The sequence below is a fragment of the Leptosomus discolor genome, chromosome 2 (assembly GCF_034619465.1).
Source record: "Leptosomus discolor isolate bLepDis1 chromosome 2, bLepDis1.hap2, whole genome shotgun sequence".
Lineage (NCBI taxonomy): Eukaryota > Metazoa > Chordata > Aves > Leptosomiformes > Leptosomidae > Leptosomus > Leptosomus discolor.
The window spans coordinates 29,060,366-29,082,172 of record NC_141392.1 but is presented as its reverse complement, the minus strand read 5'-3'; the positions used below and the strand labels follow the sequence as shown (position 1 = coordinate 29,082,172).

General features: G+C 38.6%; 1 protein-coding gene across 1 annotated transcript in view; it reads right to left on the bottom strand.

Annotated features, from left to right (window-relative positions):
- The window catches only part of PLCB1 (phospholipase C beta 1), a 399,681-nt gene that overhangs the window by 39,032 nt on the left and 338,842 nt on the right, over positions 1-21,807 (bottom strand). Inside the window, exons 30-31 of the mRNA XM_086460815.1 lie at positions 19,943-20,000; positions 18,722-18,808 (exon numbers count right to left, since the gene is read on the bottom strand). Coding sequence (XP_086316941.1) covers positions 18,722-18,808; positions 19,943-20,000 — 145 coding nt within the window. The remainder of the gene's footprint in view (positions 1-18,721; positions 18,809-19,942; positions 20,001-21,807) is intronic.

Here is a 21,807-nt window from a genome sequence, read left to right as displayed (position 1 = left end):
GCTTCTTCCAAACAACAGTCTTAAATTAACAAAATGCAAGTGTAAAACATTTAATCTTAATTTTTATCATTTTCCCTTGCTTTTTTCTTACTAAATATGTTGTATATAAACATAAAGTGCCAAATTCAAGCACAGTGGTACTAATTATTATTTCTTTTGAAGGCGTGCAATGTAAGTCATAAATCTTATTTAAACTCTAACATAAGATTCACCAGTATGTTAAGCTGCTCTGGAATAGCATAAAACACTCCGACGATATTGGGACTGCTTTGTATGGCCAGGCAACAAACCAGCTAAATATGCTTCCCAAATTTCATCTTCTTCCTGCATCTCTAAGCATCCCCTTCCACAACACCACCTACAAACTGTTCATATCCTTGTTCTCTGGTACACTTCCTACCATTTTTTTTTCCTTCTATTTTAGATGTTTCATTTTCCCCGGAAGCTGAAGAACATATGCTAATAGAACTAATATATTTTTAAAAATGTTTGCCTGCCTTCATTTCTTATACAGGATTAAAACCTTAGGCTGCCTGAGCAGAGATGCTGTTGTTTCATTTGCCTGCTATCCATCCGTTTTGAAAGAAAGGAAATTCCCTGAGGACATGCATCGTGCCTCATTCACAGTCTGGGGGTACGTATAGGTCGCTGTTTAGAAAGAGGACAGCTGGGACCAGAGAGCTTTTGTACAAGACTTCAGCGGGGTTTATGGAAAAGTTTGAAAGTACTGCAATCTAGTGTTACTAAACTAATTTAGAGATAAATAACGTAGCTAAGATAAATCACTGCTTTGTTTTAAAAAGGCATGTAAAAATCTTCTTAGCAGATAATCTAAGAACTGAGAAGTGTTCTTATAAAAAGATTTCTTTCGCAGAGAAAAATTAGGTGCAGTAATTTTGAGGACATCCCATATTCATTTTCACATACATCACGAAAGTTTCACACCTGTCACAGGAGTTAACCTCAATTCATCCTTTGCTTGAGAAACATAATGCCTGTCTCCTTAATTAGAGAGGTTTGAGCTGGTTCTGCTGACACCATTTAAAACCAACACACTCAATATAATTTTTAATCAACATACATGCCATAGGTCCTATCGGAATCTCTAGGAGTTCTATGTTACTCGTCTCACAGAGCAGGCATATAAAATGGATTAGGTGAATTGCTTCCTAGCACAACTTCATTCTCTTCAAGTACTTGAGGACTTGCACAGGTATGCAGCTTTCTTGTAATTACGTGAATTCAGATGAGATTAATCTTACTTCCAGTTTTGCACCTATTGCCCTTGAAGTTACATCATGGCCCCTTTAATTCATAAAAATTTTTAAGACTCATCATTTAATTTAACTCAGTTAAGACAGTGCAGGAATGTGGAAAGATAAAAGTCTTGAAAACTGGGGAAATGCAATTAGAGCTTGCTGCTTGGTCAGTCTTGAATTGTTACTCATCACATTTGCACAAATGCACACAAAAATAGGAAACTGTGGAAGGGATGAAATATTTCCAGGGTAACAGTACTCTTTTGCGCTGCTAGTTAGCAGCAGCATTAAACTTCAACAAATGATCTGCAGAACACACTACACTTCCATGTATGTGTAGAGACTTAGATCCAAAAAACCCACAAGGAAGTGGAATACCACCTTCATGCTGAAACACAATCTGTCTCTAATATTGCAATAGTAATTATTTTCAAGAAAGGATGCTGAAAGAATCACTGGTACAGAAAACCAAGCTAATAAACAATTTTTGTCAAGGACACTGACGGTGTCTATCAATGGCCCAGTAAAGAGGAATGCCAAAAAAAACAACTGCCAAAAAAACCCACCCCACCCCCCTAAAAAAAGAAGAGGATGGCAAGATTTCAGCCACTAAATAAAATTAAATAAAACCTTTTAGAAACACAGAATGGAATGATTACAGCCCACAGTTGTCTGCTGTTTAAGGCACCAGATGAATTTCAAACTATAAAAAGAGTGAATGTTCAACATCCAGCAAGATATATGGGATAACACTACATGTAGGCATCTGGATGCCATTATAGGTAACATTTTCAAAAGGGCATAACTCACTGAAGTACTTCAATGATGGCATTTGTGTTTGTAATTTTACCTGTATCTATTTAGCAGCTCTAAAGGTCTGTATGCTATGATCAATTCATTAGGAAAATGAAGTGCTATATGTAATCTTCTGACCACAGAATGATCTACATGGTGAACTAAATACCATACTCTTAAGCATATGGTCTTAAGAAATCAAATTGTGAGTCTAAATAAGCCCAACTATCCAATTATTCTAAAAAAACCCCAACACCTTAATGTGTTGGATGTTTTTAAAGGATAGTAGTGTAAAGCAATAAATATGAAAGTTCAATATATTAAAAACACAGAATACCAGTTTGAAAGTTATTGCTCTTAATCAGTAATTTATAGTAAAATAACAAAAACCATCTCCATCTCCAAAGAAAAAAAAGCAATCCACTATTCTCTGTGAAAACAGAAAAACTAGGAGAAAATGTTACTACTTAAGAGCTGTTTATCCAAGTCATCTCATTCTAGCAGCTTTACATTATTCACATTACTCGCCCTGTGGGTACCTCATGTGTGTCTGAAGTGCCTTTCACCATTATTTGAGAAACTAGTATCGCCTGTACAGATGTCTCCTGGGTGGCAAGAAGTACCATCTGCAAATGTTAAGAACACCCTAAAAACGATTTTTTTTTCTGCTGCTAGATTGTGACAGAGGTGAAAGCAAACCATTTAACAGGGCCTGTCTTTTGCAACATCAGAGAAAGACTATTCAACTGCACATTATCTTGAGTTGCCAAGAGAGTTTGGCAATGAGAGAAGTACAAATTGGGAAGAACAAGGAAAAAGTGGAAACCGGGAAAGCCTGACTTCTGGCAGTGGAGAAGAGAAACTGCTTCATCTGATGGGCTAAGATCCAGGGCATGCTCAGGCTGATTTGAGCCCTGCGAACGAGACGGAGGTATACAAACAGCAATGCTAAGCTTCACTGCTGCACCGTGACTGTCTGATGCCTCTAACCGAATCTCCTGTGGAAGTGCAAGCCAGGGACAGAAAACTCTTGAAAAAAATGCACTGGAAAAGAAATGTCTACAGAGAAGGTAAAACAAGGACAAAGGGAACCCACCATACTCTGCTCAGTTTGTTCAGGTGGTTAGTCCCCAAGAGGGTTACTTTTTATTCAGGCCACAAACTGATCCCAAATATTAACGTGCAACACTACTACGGATTAATGCTACAACTGAACATAGCTCTACAGAAATAATCCCCAAATGTCACTCGCAAGGAATTGAATCCTAGCTTTTTATTGGTGGATACTAAAAACAAACAAAAAAACAAACCAGAAAGAACAACAACAACAACAACAAAAGTAAGCACTTTCAGTGAAATTAAGGAGTCATAGGGAGGTCAAGGACAACATTTTGGTGTGTTTTCCAATACAGTATTCTCCACCAAATGAAGAGAGAAGTACAACACACATGCAGAGAAAGAAAGTCGGCGGACACGATTAAATGGTGGGTTAAAAGTTGGTCAAGAGGCAGTTAAAAGACAGGTTAGAAATTTTGTTTCTTTACAAATTACCATATTCATGAGACACAGAACGCCTCAAAAGTCTATATCTAACTGCATATTAAAAACACCCAAAATGAAAATGGTAGCTGCTAAGTATTTAAAACATTTTTAAAAGCTGTTATGTGGAGTAAGAAATAGATAATGCATAACTGCTGCCGGATGCTGCTTTCTTTCCTCCCAAGCTGTGACGAGAAGTCTGACAAGAGCAATATGGTCTGTGCTGTGGGAAGGCTCTCCTGATAGCTTGTGTCTCGAGAGCCACACTTGTAGTAACTAATGATCCAGCACTGCAGCCTGTACAAGCCCTCTTACAACAATTATGTTAAGTTTTACGTATGAAGGACTCAAGTGCAAGTGACAAGCTAAAACATGAAGAGCATGCACAGCTGCAAACAGGGTTGAGACAACCAGCTGAGGAATATTGAGGACTCCTGTGTCTACTGATAGCAAACTCGTAAGATGGGGAACCGCAGTATTAAGTAAGGGTAATTTGTAGTTCATATGTCACAACAATAGTACATTACACAGAGTATAGGATAGTACAGATGATCCTAACTAAGATACTTCCTCAAGGAAATGTAAATCTAGCAAGGCAATTTGGGAAGTGGGATCAATTAATGCTCTGAAGGCAGCTTTTCATATAAAACCGGAGGCCAAGTTGTTACTATTCACATAAAGTGAATAACACACTTATAATTTTACATGCTGTACTATTAATATTGCATGTTGTCATAGACTTATACATCAGACAATAACTCTGCACAGATATGTGAAGGAGAAACAGAAGCCTTGACCTGAAAAGCCATCATAAAACTTATGGGAGAACATTGCTTTTAGTGGAAGCTGTGCAAAGCCATTTACCACCAGCAAATCAGCAAGTCACCACGAAAAGGACATTCCTAAGTGCCCTCTACATAGTGAGTAACTCTGCAAGCGAGGCAGACAACGAACTCAATAAACCAACACATGTTGGAGAATTTTTTCACAATATGTTATCAGCTCTAAATGCAACAATTTTCTGTATTTTTGTGAGCTAGAAAGTAACATTTTCTTTCATGATACAACAAGCCACGAATGAATCTAACTGAAATGGGCTTGAGAAGAGGCTAACTAGACGAGCACTGACGACAGCAGCATTAGCAGTAAAGGTGATCATTACTGAAGCTTTTGTACTTTGTGTGCAAAGAAGATTAAAAATCTTAGGACACAGCCCTTCAGGAAAAGATAAAAATCAAAGAAAAATGCAGGAGTTCAAATCACTACAGGATGTCGATTAGCCTATAAATGTACTTACACAGCTATATGACCAAGCAAGTTATGGTGGATATACAGTAATTACGTAATTAGGGCAGTAAGAATTCTAGTACATCTTGTCTGCGTGAGTAAAATTGACTATCAGAACATAGCAGAACAAAACTCAATGTAGAAACAGAAAATGTGTTTCATTACTGTAAGTATCAACATAACAAAGAATGTCAAACTATGAACTTTGTTACAAGAAGTTCTCAGTGAAAGATCTTTCCCTATCTCCCACAGCAGATGCGGCAGGTAGGGAGGTCAAAGCACCTAGATAATCCCAGGAAGCAGGAACAGCAGATTAATAAACATGAAAAATATCATTTCCATTTAGAAAAACGGGAAAGTGATTGTAAGAAAGAGAGTGTTTCTTTCAAGCTATCAAACTAGGCACTCACAATAAACAGGAGGGAAAAAACAAAGACATAAGAAGCCAGTGTTAGGCAGTGTGGTTTACATAGATCTAGAGGTACAGATTTATTCCATTAAGAGGAGAGAGTCTGCACATTAATTGGGAAGTCATGCACATAATGAATGCATGATGACATTTTGATGCTTCACTTGCCTTCTCCCCTGACAATCTATCTCTCTGGTTTGCTATCTGCCATTATTCACAATATGCTAATCTTTGGGGTGAGGATCTAAACATGTTTCAGCTCTTTCTGTATGAGAGCATTCAGACACAGGTACTTGTCAAGCACTGCGAAGACTCTCTCCTTGGAGTGAACAGTTACTGCAGTTTACACAGAGATTGCTGAAAACAGAATTTATGTAGCAGCTAATTCTCAATGAAACCCTCTTTTCATTACTTTCTCCTATATTTACTATCTAATTTGCATTTATATACCCCTTATTATCTAAACACCTCATAATCTCAAATGTGCTTAACCTAACAAATCCCTAACATAATTCAGGAACATTAGGCAAGTCTTACACAGGTAAGCAGGGATGACAGTAATTTATGGTGTCTAACTTGGGTACTGGAGCTAGAAGGTTAGCATTCTGTCTTCTAGGAGTGAAAGGAAGGAGATGGGTCCTCTGAATCGCTAATCAGCTGCTACCCTGGACATGTTCAAGCATGGGCTCCTCCCTAAGCTGTGAAAAGCATGCACTGATGTTCAGTGCTGAGTGTTGCCTTCTCTTGGGTTGATCAAAACAGATCAAATATGGCATTACACCTTTAACTCCCATCAACTCATTGCCTGAGGTCCCTTTCCTCATGCCATTTTGCTGCATTTGCTGCCAAGGAAGGCTCCCACTGGGTGGAGAAAATTCTTTCCCCATTTATTGTCTTGCCAGAAGGGAACCAGAATATTAAGGAGGCAATTCTACAGGACAGGAAAAAAAAAAAAAAAAAAAAAAGGGTTGAATCAGACTGTAATTAATAGAAAGGTGATCATGCCAGTTTTAAATTCACTAGTATAATTTTATAATAATGAATTTTACATCCTGCAAGGCTGTTAATAACTGCAATTTAACAGTTGCATCCAAAATGTATATATCAAACTAATCTCTACAAACATAGCATATGCATGTTCTTAATATATCTATCTAGTGAGCATGCATGCCTATGCATACATAATCAAATATTTACTGTTAGAATTATGCAAACACATCTATTCATCAATATAAACAAATGGACTATATCTAGTCCATGTAAAATTTACTTACAATTTCCCTTTGACTAAAATTCATACTGGCCAGGAGGGGTTTAGTGAGGTTACAGGTAACAGCCTGACTCATGAGCAATGCTTCATTTATTAACCTTCAGAAGATACAGGGTGCAGACAATCTGATCTTCCTGTAACAGACCAGGAACCACAGTCTCAGATCACAAACCCACGGGCCCATTTGGTACCTCAGAACAGCGGGGCTGGAACACAATCTGCTCCAACCAAAGCATCGCTTGGGAAGGATTTACATAGATTTAAATTATATGTAGGCTACCTACAGTTATGATAATGACTGCTTGTTCCCAGGGCTTTGAAGATGGGAATCTCTGTGCAACTGGCAATCAGATGCATTGTAAAATACTATTGTTGTATTCTGCTAAAGGGTATCTATACATTACTATATGCATTTTTTTTGTTTTATGATATATATTTGCAGAGCATATTTTGCAAAAAAAAGAAAGCAGGTAATATTACTGTATCACAGAAATTAGCTTTCCTGGGTTTATCTCATCTTAATTGAGGTCTGTTTCTGTTGCCAAGCAAGGTTTAGCAGGCTTCCTTGATTTATAAATCAAGGGTGCTTGTTTCACTAAAACTGGTGTATAATTGCTTGTCAGCAGCCACCTTCGCTTTAAGAAAGCCACGAAAGAAATCAAAGGAAATGTAGAATATTACTGGAAACTGTCTCTGCACAATGGATAGGACTGTGTGAATAGCTGATCAGGTCCCAAAGAGGAAAAAAACCCCAAACACACTGGGAGAATTTTGATACAAAAATGTTTAAGTTTATTCATGCTGAAAATATAAGCTAAAAACTTTACATTTTCGATTCAATGAAATTCAATCTTTAATCTGAAAACTTTGAGTCTGTTTGGCCCGTTCAAACAAAAGCACAGCAATGGAGACGGTATGCGGGCCATTCACAAGGAAAGGACGGAAATCCGTGCTATGACCCTGTTATCAATATTTTTCTGTTCAGGGTATGTAACTTGTGCTCTGCCTAACAAGATTCAATACCCTTCTGTGCACTGGGAAAATGGCCCAGCCACTCTGACACGAGGTGACGTGGGTTAGGCAGCTCAGTGTCCCTGGAGCTAGTACTGTTCCTCTACAACTGAAATAGTCAAGGGGCCAAAGAAGGAGAGTGAGGGAAATGACACAGGCATGGATGCAAGCGGACCACTTCCCCCTGCACAATATTACACTATTTTGCAAATTCAACTTCTGGATGTATTGGACCCACGTTCTGGAGGGGGGAATACGTTATTTACCAAAAAAAAATCTTATTTTGACACCCCGGGGCCAAACAGCCAAACAGAATGTACCTGTCCTTTAGACTATTGTTCTAGCAATACGTTTGTAGGTAACTAACACTTGCCTTTGCATTTGCTCCAGCATTGGAAATGTCACACAACGCATACAAAACTTGACAAAGTGGGCTGAACACAACAGAGAATCCAGAACAACACACAAAATATTGGTACTTTCTCTTATTAGTTTGACACGCATAGTGCACAGAGTGCAGTGCTGCCCAGCTCCCTGTTATCAATCCTGTGCTGCTCATGCCCACCTAACATGCTGCACGCTCCAGCAGCCCCCCTCTTTATAGAAAACCCGCCACTAATCTTCACGACAGCAATTAGCACAATTGCTAAGCAATCCACATCTAATCCTCCATCAGTCCTTGGCCTTGATCTCAAAAGCAAGACTGTAATTGCCCATTTCCTCACCATGTGACTGCAACTATACCAGCGGAGCACCATCAGTCAGAACCCAAGCAGTAGCCCTAAGGTGCAGTGGCATAGGGGTTGCAGCAATGCACAGGTTGCACGCTGTTGCATGAACGTGGAAGCATTAAACTGCTTGTCAGAATAATGCCCACCAGGCTCAAGGCTCACAGACTTCCAAGCAGAGAAGCCACAACTGCCACTTGGATAGATGCAATTCCATTGCATTTTTTTACTGTATTATACTTCATTTCACAGTGCAGATCCTATCTATATTTCTCATTTTCTCCCTGAAGTCTTCACTTGTTCTCAATCTGGAATCTACATTCTTTAGGCCCACTTTTTTTTTTTTTCTTTTTCTGTTGTCTTCTAGTTTTGGTTGAGGTTTTTTCCATTTCTTTAACTTTAAATAATACTCTTCCTATTACACCAGTTTTGGGGTGCTTATGAATGATTATTTTTTTCATACTCTTTGGAACTCATGTATCTTTCATCCAGTGAAAGACTTTGGAACATGTTCCACATACACAGTCAAGCTCACACACCTGCAGATCACACCACGTCAGCTCTTTAACATCTCTTCCCTTCAGGCTGCTTCTTCAAACATGTCTTTCAGTCTGAAAGAAACACTATTCCTACAAGTACTTGTAGATACTCCTTGCAATTTAAGTGATGGCAAAGGGGAAGAGGGAGGAAAGAGTCTACGAGATAAAAGTAAAAAAAGTCTATGGAAAGAGTATTAGGAAGAAATGACACACTGAAAAGAATCTCAATGCAAGATGGAGAAGGATAAGTAGGAGAGCAGGTAAAACTGAGGAAGTGGGAAAGTGGAGAAATAGAAGAAAGGGGGGGAAAAAAAAAAGACCAAGAAAACACCTCCTACCATTATCAGTAGGGTATGGTATGCCTGATAACCCTTTTCTCTTTAATGAATGTCTTCCTTCATTTCTATAAACCAGAGGCCAACCTGGAAAGCTGCAAAGTGGACAGAATGAATCAAGACCAAGATTGCCTGTCCCATACTCAGCACATTTGAAAGAAACAATTTTCTCTCAGATGAGCATCAAAACTCTGATTTTTTTCTTTCATTTTTTTTAAGGGGAGAAAAAAGAACTAGAAATTGTGAACTCTCACCATCCTCATGACATTTTCTTACAAATGATCTTTGGACCCACCACTTGCTTGGAAAGGTCAGTGTTACAAGAGTTTAAAAACTTTGCCTTGACCATCTTTGAGCCGGGCTCCATATCTGACCATGTATAGATTAGGCTTCCCCTTCCGGGACATATCCACTTATTCCACACAATGCTTAGAAGTTTCTAGGACAGAAGAGATCATTTACAGGTACGCAGCTGTAATCTATGTGCTTAGTCACACTCCACAATCTTTTGGCAGAACCTCCTTCCAAACAATGGCTGAATAAAAGGAAACTTACTGAGTCACTATAGTCAAACCTATAATCATCCACAACTATTGTATTATGCAACTACTGTGATTATACACAACTACTGTCAGAAAATATTGAGTTTTTGGAAATGAGTCACAGGGGAAATTTAATGAAAAGCAATCTTTCCAGGGAATATCTTACCCAACTATTCTGCTACTGACAAAGGAGGGCTGCCAGACCCTTGAAAGCTGCACCCACGTACATGCTGAAACGTGGCTGAGACGCTGGTTTCCCTATCACGGGGATGGGAGTGCACTTTCTCTCCCTTCTGGATGTACAGGGTTTTCTTCCTCTACCAAGCTCACTACTCTTAACTGCCAGGAAAGATACTGCATCTCAAACCAACATTTTCTTGTTGCATAAATTTTTGTTGTTTCTAAAACCAAACAAAATCCCGCCCGCCTCCGAATTAGGATTTTCTTCATGATTCCACATATACTTTGTAATCCACGTATACTTTTTGAAACTCTCACACTACTTTAGTTATTTCTCTTACCCCTTCTACTAGTATATATATTGTCCCAAATCGTCTCACTGTAAATAAGATAAACTCAGCGCCCATCTTGTCATGAGTGTACTGCAATGTGCACGATTACCTCATTTACAGAAATGCAGTATTACTTTCATTAGTGGCTCTGCTTTGCAGATTCATTCTGCACAAAGACAGAGGCATTATCTTAACAAACAACTTGCATATACAAAGCTTTTTATATACTACAATCTTTCTCTGTTCATTAAGGAACATATTTTTTTCCCCATTTCATGCATTTTAAAACATCTCTCCAGTGAGTTCACATACTAAGCATTAATATTTCTTTTAACATTTTTCTATTAGCTGCAGCAAACTGAATCTCTTGTCATTTGTCATGTTGCACTGAAGGCCTGATAATTAACAAATACGTTGCTGCTGTGGCTCAATGATGACTGCAGTTGTAGAAAAGCATGTTGTTCTGCCTTTCTGGCATTTCTTCTTCAATCTTGACTCTGATTTAGAGCGATGAACATGTGTATAAGATGCTAAATATGCACTATATTTGAAGTGTCTGTGCGTGCACACTACCATGCATTTCACATACTCTATCTATGTACACACCATGCATGAATTAGCTCATGTTTTATAAGGTATTTTTGCAGAGTAGTATACTAGCTCATGAGAAGGTGAAGGGGAGTCAACAGCTTTTTGGTTCCCTGTTGTTCACTTAGCTTCAGCATGCAAACCACTTGTCTTTGCAGAATCACAATTATTTCCCTAGCAGAGGCTTCACTCGTCAGGTTTAAATATTGCATAGTCAAAGTTAAACATCCCGGCACAAAACATTTGCCTCAAACTTTTTCACATCACTTTCAGTTGTTTTTTTTTCTTCAGAGATAATAATGTTAACACACCAGTTCGTTTTGTGCTCTTTTTTCTCACAGGCTGTTGCTACCCTGCAGCTTGCTGGCCACCTGTCCTCACTTGGGGAAATCATTGCTGCAGAAAATAAGAAATGTTGAACCACAGTGAGCGCAGGAGTGGGTCACAGGGGTGCAGGTTTCTGAGTGACAGCTGGCACTTTGCTTTAACCCTAACACACATGCTCTGCAGTTGAGCAGAGAACGGGACAGTGCAGATGAAAGTGCTTTGAAAGGCTACAGAGAACAGACAAAGGGATTTTTAATGTTACGCTATTCACTCCAGGTTGGTGTTTCGTCGTCATCCTTAGCCACCTACAGTACACAGAGGAACACCTTCCGCAGAGGGAATGTGCTCTCTCTAGGATGTTACCATCCTGAACTTGACCCTGCAGAAAGAAGCTACATATTTATTTTTCACATCCTTTTCCCAGTGTTCTCTTCTGGTAAAACACACTGTGCTCTTCTCTGCATAGAAAGTTCACTTGTTTTGAAAGGGATTAACTATGCACAAATGTTAAAATCAGAAGTTAGGTCTACTTTAGTAATTTATGTTACAAAGGGAGAAAAGATAGTTTTTACTTTTCGATGTTTATTACACAGTTGATCACTTTAATGGCAATTTATTACTTCCTTTTTTGTCCCTTTAATTGAACGGCTTTCTAACTGAAATTAAGCATGTAAGAGAATTATAATAACAGTGCAGTATTATAAAATCAGTTACTGTACAAATGCAAATAATTTTCTTGCTTTTAACAAGTGAGTTTGTTTGCACATGTTGATGGTGGTGTGGAACAATGGCCACAACTGCAAGAAAACATGGTCTGTGCTGTCATTTTGATGGATGGTCATTGCAGCAGTCCATTATGAATTGGGGATATGCATATTGTTATCTGCATAATGGTAAATAACAACACATTTATTGCTCATTATTCATACCCAGTTGGGCTAATCTGTCCTCCCATCCAACACCTCCATGATATTGTAGATGCCAACAAGGGTGACGAAAGCATGCAGCTTGCCATGGAAGAGCAGTATGGATGCCATATGCTGCCCTGTGCTGCTGTGGCCATTAGTGGATGCAAAGCTGGATGCCTCTCTGAAAGTGAAAGAGGTCTCTCAAACATGTACCTCTGCACTGTCCCAAGACTGGACTGTTTTGGGTGCAGCTGTACTTTCTGCTGAGGAGAGGGGGGAATCTGGGGGACGCTGCCTTTGAATTTGGGTGTAGGGAGTTACCTTTGCTTTCCCTCCTGCCCAGCAGGAGCTTCTGAGTGGTGGGGACCTCTCCCAGTGCTGGGCTGTATCACGCAAAGCTGGACACTACTGGGTAACAGTTGGGAAACACAGGACAGTCTGAGCTCCACTTTGGATTTTGTCTTTCTTATATGTACAAGGAAGGCTAATTAAATGATTAGCCACAGTGGGCTGAGACATGAGCCATGTGCTTATCAGAGACGAGTAAAATAAGGAACAGATTCACTTGTGCAAATTAGGAAAAAAATCAGTGAGGTTTCTCTTTTTCAGGAGGAATTCTCAAATGTGTGCCTTTTTTTTTTTTTTCTTTCGAATTATTTTCTGTGAACCCTTTTGCCCACAGATGGTAGCTGGATTCTGAATTGTTAGACGTATCCTTTGTGACCTGATATCCATTTCTCACACTGTAATATTTATTCTGCTGGAAAAATAAACCATCATTAAAAATGCGGATTTGTGAAGAAAAAATGTAAACAAGCAAGCAAGGTCTTAATCAAAAATAATCCTTTGAGCACCCTGTTATTTGGACTGAAGTCCTTTGATCTCAGGCCTAGTGATGAGCTGGTCACTTCACAGAACTTAAGGGAGTTTTATTGGTATAAAACCGGCATAGGATAAAGGTCAGCCTATTTCATTTTAACAAGTGAAGTGAGATTATTTACTACCCAATTTACAGGCTGAAAGTGCACTCTGCAGCGTTTATCCATCGGGAGAGACAGAAAAAAAAGAGAGAACCCTAGTTTCCCCCCAAAACTGGGGGGAAAACCCTAGTTTCCCCCTCTGCAACTGCGGACTGTTTAGCAATTGCACTAATAAAACATTTAAAGAAACATCATGGCTTAAGCTACTCAAAGCTTATTAGATAATTAAGCTGATTGTCACTTAGGACTTGATGCTAAGAGGTGCTGAGCAAAGTGCCAAAATGCTTAAGTGAATAGTCCAGGAAAATTGCATCCTCCGATTTAAATGGAAGCTCTGGTCCAGAAGTGGGAAGATGCCAGATCAGGTTCACAGGGAGATTGCGAAATGTCAGTCTAGATTTTTTTTTTTTAAATATTCCTTTTAAATATTTGTTGTTCACTGAGGCTAAGAAAATTCCATTCATTTCTCCATGCCGTTGCCTGTTTAATGAGGTAGAGAAGCATTTTATTATTCCCCTCTGATAAATACACAAGCACCAAAACCCAAAGCTGAACAGTGAAACAAACAGTAAATTATTTCAGTCCTCTTAATTCTCTGCTTTTTTTGGCAGATAAGGCCATAAGTCATTTTAGCTTAGCGGCCACAGATTCAAGAGAGATTTCTTTTTAAACTTTGGAAATGTTTAAATTGAATGAACTAACAAAAGAAATAATTCTTACCGAAACAGAGAGAAAATAAAAGGAGAACTTTTCAAATATTTCCTTGACTACCAACTAATTTTTTTTCCATGTCTTTTTGCAATGAGTCTGAATACTACTTTAGGAAGGCAACTTTCCCCCATTCAATCCAAATCCATGCAATGCCAAGTCCCATGAAACTCAGTAAACTGAAATAACCTTTTCCTCCAAACTCCTTTCCCAAAATTCTTGAAGAGTTGCCTGTGGTTAAACTGGAATGCATTTGGAAGTGCTTGAATTAAGTGCAGCTAGCCCAAAAGACAGTTTGGCTTCCTACAGAGGTGTAAAGGATAAAAAAGGGATTGTGGTGGACAGTGCACTGTTATTGTGAATTACACAGTGAGCTGAAACGACACTGGAATAGTCATCAAAGTTCCTAAGAGCTGCTCTCTTCCAGATTAGCTAATAGACCGGCTCTGAGGTTAACTGAAATAAAACCTAAAAGTGCTTTAAAACACATTTGCAGTATTCGACTTCTTTCTATAGTTAGAGTGGTGATACTGCTGACCTTCTTGTCAGTAACAGATCCAGTTAACATCATCTGCCTGAAGATGACCACAGAGTTTTACCTAAAGCACACATGACAAGCTGTAACCTTTGCAAAGATCAATGTGTTTTCAGATATTCTAAGAAATCAGAAAGCAGTGATCTCAAGTCTATGAAAACATTCACTGGCGTTTCAAATATCTTCATTTACATAACACTCAGAAGGAAGGAGTTGTCCAGCACTGTTTCATTAATGGGCTTACATGATAAGTGATTGTAAAAGCAGCTAGCCCTGAGAAGACCTTGGAGGTCCCTTCCAGCCCTATGTAATAGAAAGAAGACACCGGAGATATGAGAGGCTGACTGCTGTAAAGGATCAGCAACTTGTTAATTTTTTCTATAACTTGAATACTTATCATTTTATGTCCCCATAAATTTTTCAGGTACAGTGCTTATATTCATTATTGATTGGATGTAGAAATGTCGACTCCCCTCAGGTGCAATTAATAACACATGTCAAATTGGGAGATAATAACTGTATGTTCTTTGAAAGTGAGTACGCATCAGATGCTTATAGTTTCCTTTAACAAGAACTGATTTATAATTTTAAAAAATTGTTTTCATTATACTTTTTGAGGAGAAAAAGGAATGTTACACCTTAAGGCTGGATTCTCTTCATTCGATTGAAAGACCACAGAGTTTCAACGCCTAGAATAAAGTCTGCACAGCTTATGGTGCCTCTGTAGATCTGTTAGACCTTTTCCCACAGACAAAGCCTCACCCTGAATAGTGCCATTTTCCACATCTCTACAGCAGCCCATACCATCTGGCAGGCCTTGGCTAAGCTGGGGTTGTGAACAGCAGAGTGAGTGTGAGCAGAAACACGAATATGGGCTACAAAATGAGGAACCGCATGAGTTACGTCCTCATTGACAGCTGGGGCTGTAAGAATACGGTCCACTGAAGCCAAAAGTGTCCAGTTAAATCGGCTGGGAGCAGGAGCTGACTGCAAGAACACGGGAGTCTCAGCTATTATACTGAGATTTAAGTGTAACTCTGGCCCATGAGCATGAATAACAAAAGTCTCATTGATTTCAATTAGAAGAGGCTTGGGTCTATTTACTGTAACTGAGTTGATTCTCAGAAAAATAATTAATTCCTTGTCATGTCTCACGTGTATTGATTTTTGTAATTACAATGAAATTGGAGGCAAGCTTGGAGGGGAAGGAAACGCACTTGATTTATGTTTAAATTGATGCACAAGCTGTCAAGGACAAAGAAATTGAGATGCAATGACCATGCCCATCCTCGATGCACTGCTCTGTGCTTAGATAATGAGTGCCAGACATGCTGTAGTTGAGAATCACAGAATTCAGTACTGTGGCATAGAAAGCTGTCTTTCTACAGCAGCCTCCACAGCATGCAGAGGAGATGCCCAAGGGGAAGAAGATAAGGACAGGACAAGCTTAATGTGTATCAATGACTAAGAGAAGGAGACAAAGAATTAGAATGGGGGAGAAAGAAAAATACAAGCTGTTGCTGATAATAAAGCTGCCAGTAGATAACGTAAGAAAATAAAGGAATGAGAGAAAAGAAAACACATACGGCCTTGCTTGGTAATGATGCTGTTAGGAAAAAGATAGTGGCAGGAGAGCATGTGAACTTTGTTTCCACTGTGCTTTCACTAAAATGGCAAGTTAGAATTTTTTTGACCTTCAGTCAGTCAGTATTTGACTTCATTAGGTGACAGTCTCCTTTTCCAAACATGTTTGCGGGAGTGGCTGGCCTATTTCCATGCACACACACATGGATTTGATGATAATACTCAGTTTCTAGTTTCTACAGCATCGGAGATTAATTTATCATAAAGATATCCTCAGTACTTACACAGATACAGTATGACATTTTGGGCTCATGAAAGCCAATGCTTACATCAGCTTCAGTAGGACCACAAGAAACTAAAGAATATTTCCAACCTGTTGCCTAAAAGTATCAGTTCAGGAAATAAAGTCTCCAAGTCCTACACGAGAAAAAAAGCTTTTTGTTATACAATAGCCCTGCAAATGAAAGCTGCAAAACAGTCTCACATCCAAACATTAAAAAGAAAAGATACCTAGAGGGAGAGGCAGAGTTTAAGGGTGTAAATCACTCCTAAGTACTTTCTTATGAAACATGATATTTTAAAAAAAAGGCAAGCCCTCTGCCTCCAGTACAGGGAACTAATTTGCACCCAGTTTGTGTAGTTTCTAAAAGCTGTTGTCTAAAATGTCAGCACTCCAAGGCAAATTTTCTTCTGGTAACCTACACACACCACAACACAGGAAGCTGCAAAGTCATACTTTAAAAAAAAAAAAAAAAAAAGCTCACAATTGTGGCAGTCCATTGGCAACACTTTGTGAAACAGTATTCTTCCTGGCTATGACAGAGCTCTGTGCACAAAGCTCTAACACAACAAACTGTGAGTTAGTAATAAATAACCAAATGACAGTGACTGATGATGGCAAATCTGTCTCCAATGGAATTATTGGTAAAAATATTAAAGATTCTTTCCCTCTTAATACATTAAACTCTTTGTTTAGGGGTTGATACTGCCAGAAAACCCTTTTAACACAGCTAGCATAAATTTTGGTGGGTGTTTGAATGCAGAAGCACATGAGACTAGCCTGTTAAAGAAGCTGCCCCTAGAAAGGCTGCTGTTTGCATAAAATACATTGGTTCTTCTCAGCTGGGAAATCACTTCATCTATTTTATATCATATGCCCTGTCACTAAGGAAGCAAATATGGATATGAAATATGAACATGAAGCAAAACATAAAAAGAGACTTAATAAAATGAGTAATTATGTTTTGCCTAAATCCTCTCATGCCAGCAAGAATCACATACCATCATAAATTCAGCACAGTCTGCCCATTTCAGTATGTGGGAAAGGAAAAAAAAAGCTGCAGCCAGGCCCTGTGAGGCACATTACTGCAGAGGGTTTTCTCAGGAGAAACTGAGAGCACTGACTGAGGAACGCCAATTACCGCAGCGCTTTTAACTGATGGCCAGATGCAGGGGAAGACAAGGGTTCTGGAGCTCTCTGTGCCATGACCTAATGCTTGGCACTTGGACAGCTGATGGAAGAGTCTAACACTACTGGTCCAGCACAATCTTTCAAAATGCAACCCAAGTCCTTAGTGACAAATTTTCAGTGCTTTATGCTACTTCTCAGTAAATCAATAAATTAAAGAAAAAAAGAAGAAAGGACACAGACACAGAGAAGTAATCAAGTGCCCCAGTATTTGTGAAAAGCCAGTGTTAGAAGTACTAGCAGATTATTCTTTGAAATTTAAAATTAAAGCATTTAACTTCCAGTCTTTTTAGTTCATATGCCTGAGAAGCTCATGATCCTACAGCACCAAATATAAAACATAGTATTATGTATCGTCTTTATACCCAGATGCCCATGACATCAAAAAGTTGCAGCTTATTTATAAATAAGATTTTTAAAAGATGAGTAGAAAATCAGAAATGTGAACATTTTTATTTTTCGAAACTATTGTAAACTTCTAGGTATGCAGACCTTAGCCTAATTATTCTCTGGATATTTCACAGAAATGACATGACAACACTGATTAGCTCACACCCAATGCTAGAATTCAAGCTATAATACAAGCACGGAAACATTAGGACTGTGGACACAGACAAGAAATGAAAAGTGAAGCCTAGAACACACATTTCAGCAGGTGCAGAAAAAATGAGAGCAGACATGACACAATAGGCTGTGAAGAGTCATACTTGGACATGAACTCTGCTGAAAACAAGTCTCCCTCTACACAGAAGCCTGATTATATGGTTACCTATAGGAAAATCACATGCAAGTGGAGGACTCGGAACCTCCTCCCTTGAACTCAATGGCAAAACTACCACCAGCTTCACTAGGAGCAAGAGACAGCCGGCAATCTTTAGGATCAAAACCCATATTTCAGAACATTACATGTAGATGCAGTGCACAAGATCAAATAGAGGAAATTCAGCAAGTGATGTAGAATATTAAGACTATTATTATGAAAACGCTTGTTGTTTCCACAAAAATATATCCTCATGACTTATCACAAATAGCTGCGGGAAGCATGCTAAAAAGATATCTCTTTTTCTTTCCAATGTAAACTGTGTTTTGGTTTCGTACTGCTAAAGCAGAGTGGAGAGAAGGGCATGCTCTGCTGGTCGGAAGCACCACTTACAGTGAAAGCTTTTTAACAATATCAGTGCTAAAAAATAAACCCCATTATATGAGATCTGGACTCGAAGTGGTGCTCCATACCTGGCTGCTACTTGACTTTTTTTCATCCTGAATATTAGAGACAACAGCTTTGATGCTATGAATGGACTTTGTCATGTTTAAGCATCAGCCTACCTGCTGTAAGAACACTTTATTTACTCAAGGACATTTTTTGGCAGTATAAAGTATGTTCAAAAACTCTTTACCTTAGGCTTTTCATCCAGTATTTGCTGACGGATCTCCTTGTGTTTTTCTACAAGTTTCTCCTGTCTTTTACTCTGAGCATCTTCTAGCTGTAAGAAAATAGTATAGAAACTTTTTTCAGAGATTGCACATCCTCATTTTCCAACCTCTTTCCCAATAAATATTCCATTCATCAAAATTAAAACATTATCAAAACTATGAATAATTCTAATATAAACTTACACACCATTGTCACCAGCATCCCTGAGCACAACTGCTCTAACAGTCACGTATGGACAATATATCTCAGATTTTACATATGGGATTTAGAATCAGGACTGTCTAAAGGACTTATTGGAGACTTGTAAGGCTATTAAAAGCATAATGCATTTAAAAAAATTGTATTATTTTGCTTTAGCTTTTATTGTACAAGCTGTGTGAGATGGACCCTATTCCCAGAAGAAGAGGATTTACATCCTAGAGTCCTAAATGAACATGCTGATAAATCGTGGGTCTCATTTAATAAAGCGCTCAGACACATGTCTGACTCCAACAGGAATTAAGCATACTTAATTTCCTGATTCTTTGGGTTGCTTCCTGAATCAACGCCTCTGTGAGCAAAAATGACCCAACTTTTGAACTGAACTATCTCTGCACTGAAATTAAGAGAAAATTCAACAGTGGCATATGTTTCATAGTGATTTCACACATCAAAACACCTCAGTGCATAATTTCAGCCCAGTATGAAACCACCTGTAGCTTCAGAAAAGCTAACACTGTAATGAAATTCTTTGACTTGTATTTACAGAGGTCATAGAATGTTTTTTTGCATTTCAGTAACAAATGTACAAATGTAATTAAGATTAAATACACTCTGCAATTAAATGTTTATTGACTTTCAAAGTTCCTTATGCAATCTTTGCATTCATGAGACAGCAAGCCAATTAAAAAAAATGTTCCATGAATAAACACAGGATATTCAAAGATGAAATCATAACTGTATTAAAATCTGCCCTTCTCAGCACCATCCCCTAAACACTGACTAACAATCAATGAAGATCTGTCTGAAATTCCAGTTTTCCTTTAACTGGAATGTGAAGAGAAGTCTACACTGCATCTGTTAAAAATCAACACTTGCAGAATCTTTATACCAAAGCTTAGAATTTGCAGTTTAATATGACCTAAAATATGAAAGCTGACATTTTACCCCCAAAAATGAAAAATAAACATATGGCCTGACATACCCTTTTTATGTACTGCACCACTTCCTGGATATATGATCGAATCATTTCAGTCTTCTCTCTGGGGAGAAGCAATCAACAAATCAGTAAGATCACACCAATGTATCTGAATCCTCTACAACTCCTTACAAAATAAGTAAGGCTATGTTTGGAATGTAGGGACCTGCCTACTTAACTTTTTTCCACTTCCTGAACATGCTTTTCACAACCGGCTACATCTTTATTGTATGAAGGGCTCAGACTTCCCCATGACCTACCAGAACAAACCCTCTGCTCTTTCACAGCAGGCTTTTCCCACAGGGTACTGCCACATCTTCAAAGCGATGGCGGTGTTCCTTAAGGCCCAAATGTCAGTATAGGAGAGCACACTATCATCAGTAGATGCACACTGCCACATTGTGGTACACTATATAGTACAGAAATAGGCTCTGTTCAGTGAGCAGATACTGCTGGTGACAACGGTGAAGTTCCCACAAAGAGCAGGGCAGACTTGACTCCGGTCCCCAGCTTTGTTACATAAGCCATAAAGCTGGACTTGGAGGACATACTTGAATTTAAGTGACTCTGTGAGATGGTTATTACGTAACCATTGGTTATAGGCTGAAGATGAGATCCTCCAAAGGGATAAATGCATATAAAATAACAATTTGCGGGTACCTGAGTTGACCAAATTTGGGACAGTACTCTAAATTGCCTAAGTCAAGAACAGTGAATTGCTCTTCAGATGGCACTAAAATCTTATGGTTTTAGGTAGTTACACAATCCCTGGGTGCATGTAGGAGTTAGAAAAATTAAGTAAGAACAATGAATACAATGTATTATTTCTATGTAATATTCTTTCCCAAATTTGCGTAAAAGCTTTGAATAAACAACAGCCTAGCCTGAATGACTCAAACAGGATTCACTAGAAGGTCTTGCTACTCTCTGTCCTACTGCAAGACTGAGGACAAACTGTTTCACTTGACAGAGGAAAACTCAGTTACCCACGTAGTTCCCATCTCACCTTTCCCAAGCGCTCTTTGAAAAGCCTGGCAAAGGAATGCCCTTGGGAAAAATGAGAAAAAAATAAAAGGAAAACAAAAAAGAATTTCTACTTGTCTGTTTCTGAGCCTTTCTCACTAGTGTCTCATCAACCTCTCAGCAAATCATTTCCTATTGCAATTGATTTTTACTGCTAAAACATTTTCATAAGTAACCACTTTTTTCTAATATGACTTCCATGCCCTCTGATCAGCTCTAACCATATTATTTCTCCCATTTTTTCATAATCACTCTCATTTTGTTATCTTTTTTCTATGATGTTTATTAAAATTCTATATTGATTCTTAAATTATCCAGTGCAGTTCATTGGGTGTGTATGACCTTTTAGTGTTACCAAATACACAGATTCTATTTTGAGAGGCTCTTACACCTGTATAAACCTTTTTACTTGTAGAAAATCAAACATAGTTGTGTCTTTGTTACTTGGTAAAATTCAGACATCCTAGATTTTGCTCTTTTTTTGTTCCTCCTGCATTTTTAACTGTCCTTAAATGTTACCAAAGTAAAGACTGTTAACAAGAACATCCCAGCAAACTGTGCAAGATTAAAATGCTCCATTTTCTTTTTGAGCTGCTTGCCAAAACAAATGAAGGAGGACAAACAAACCTAGATACTGTGCCCTTGGGAAGAATATAATCAACTCGCACAACTACAGTTTGTATTGTCTGGTGGTGCATAAATGAAATTAATATTCCTGTCCCTGTTCACAGAAACTGCACCCTCAGAGCTCAGCTCTCCTCTCTCTCTTCCACCCGAAGTGATTGTACACTGTCACTGCGGGAGAATCTGTAGCACAGCACCTGAGAGGAATTTATCATACAAGTAGA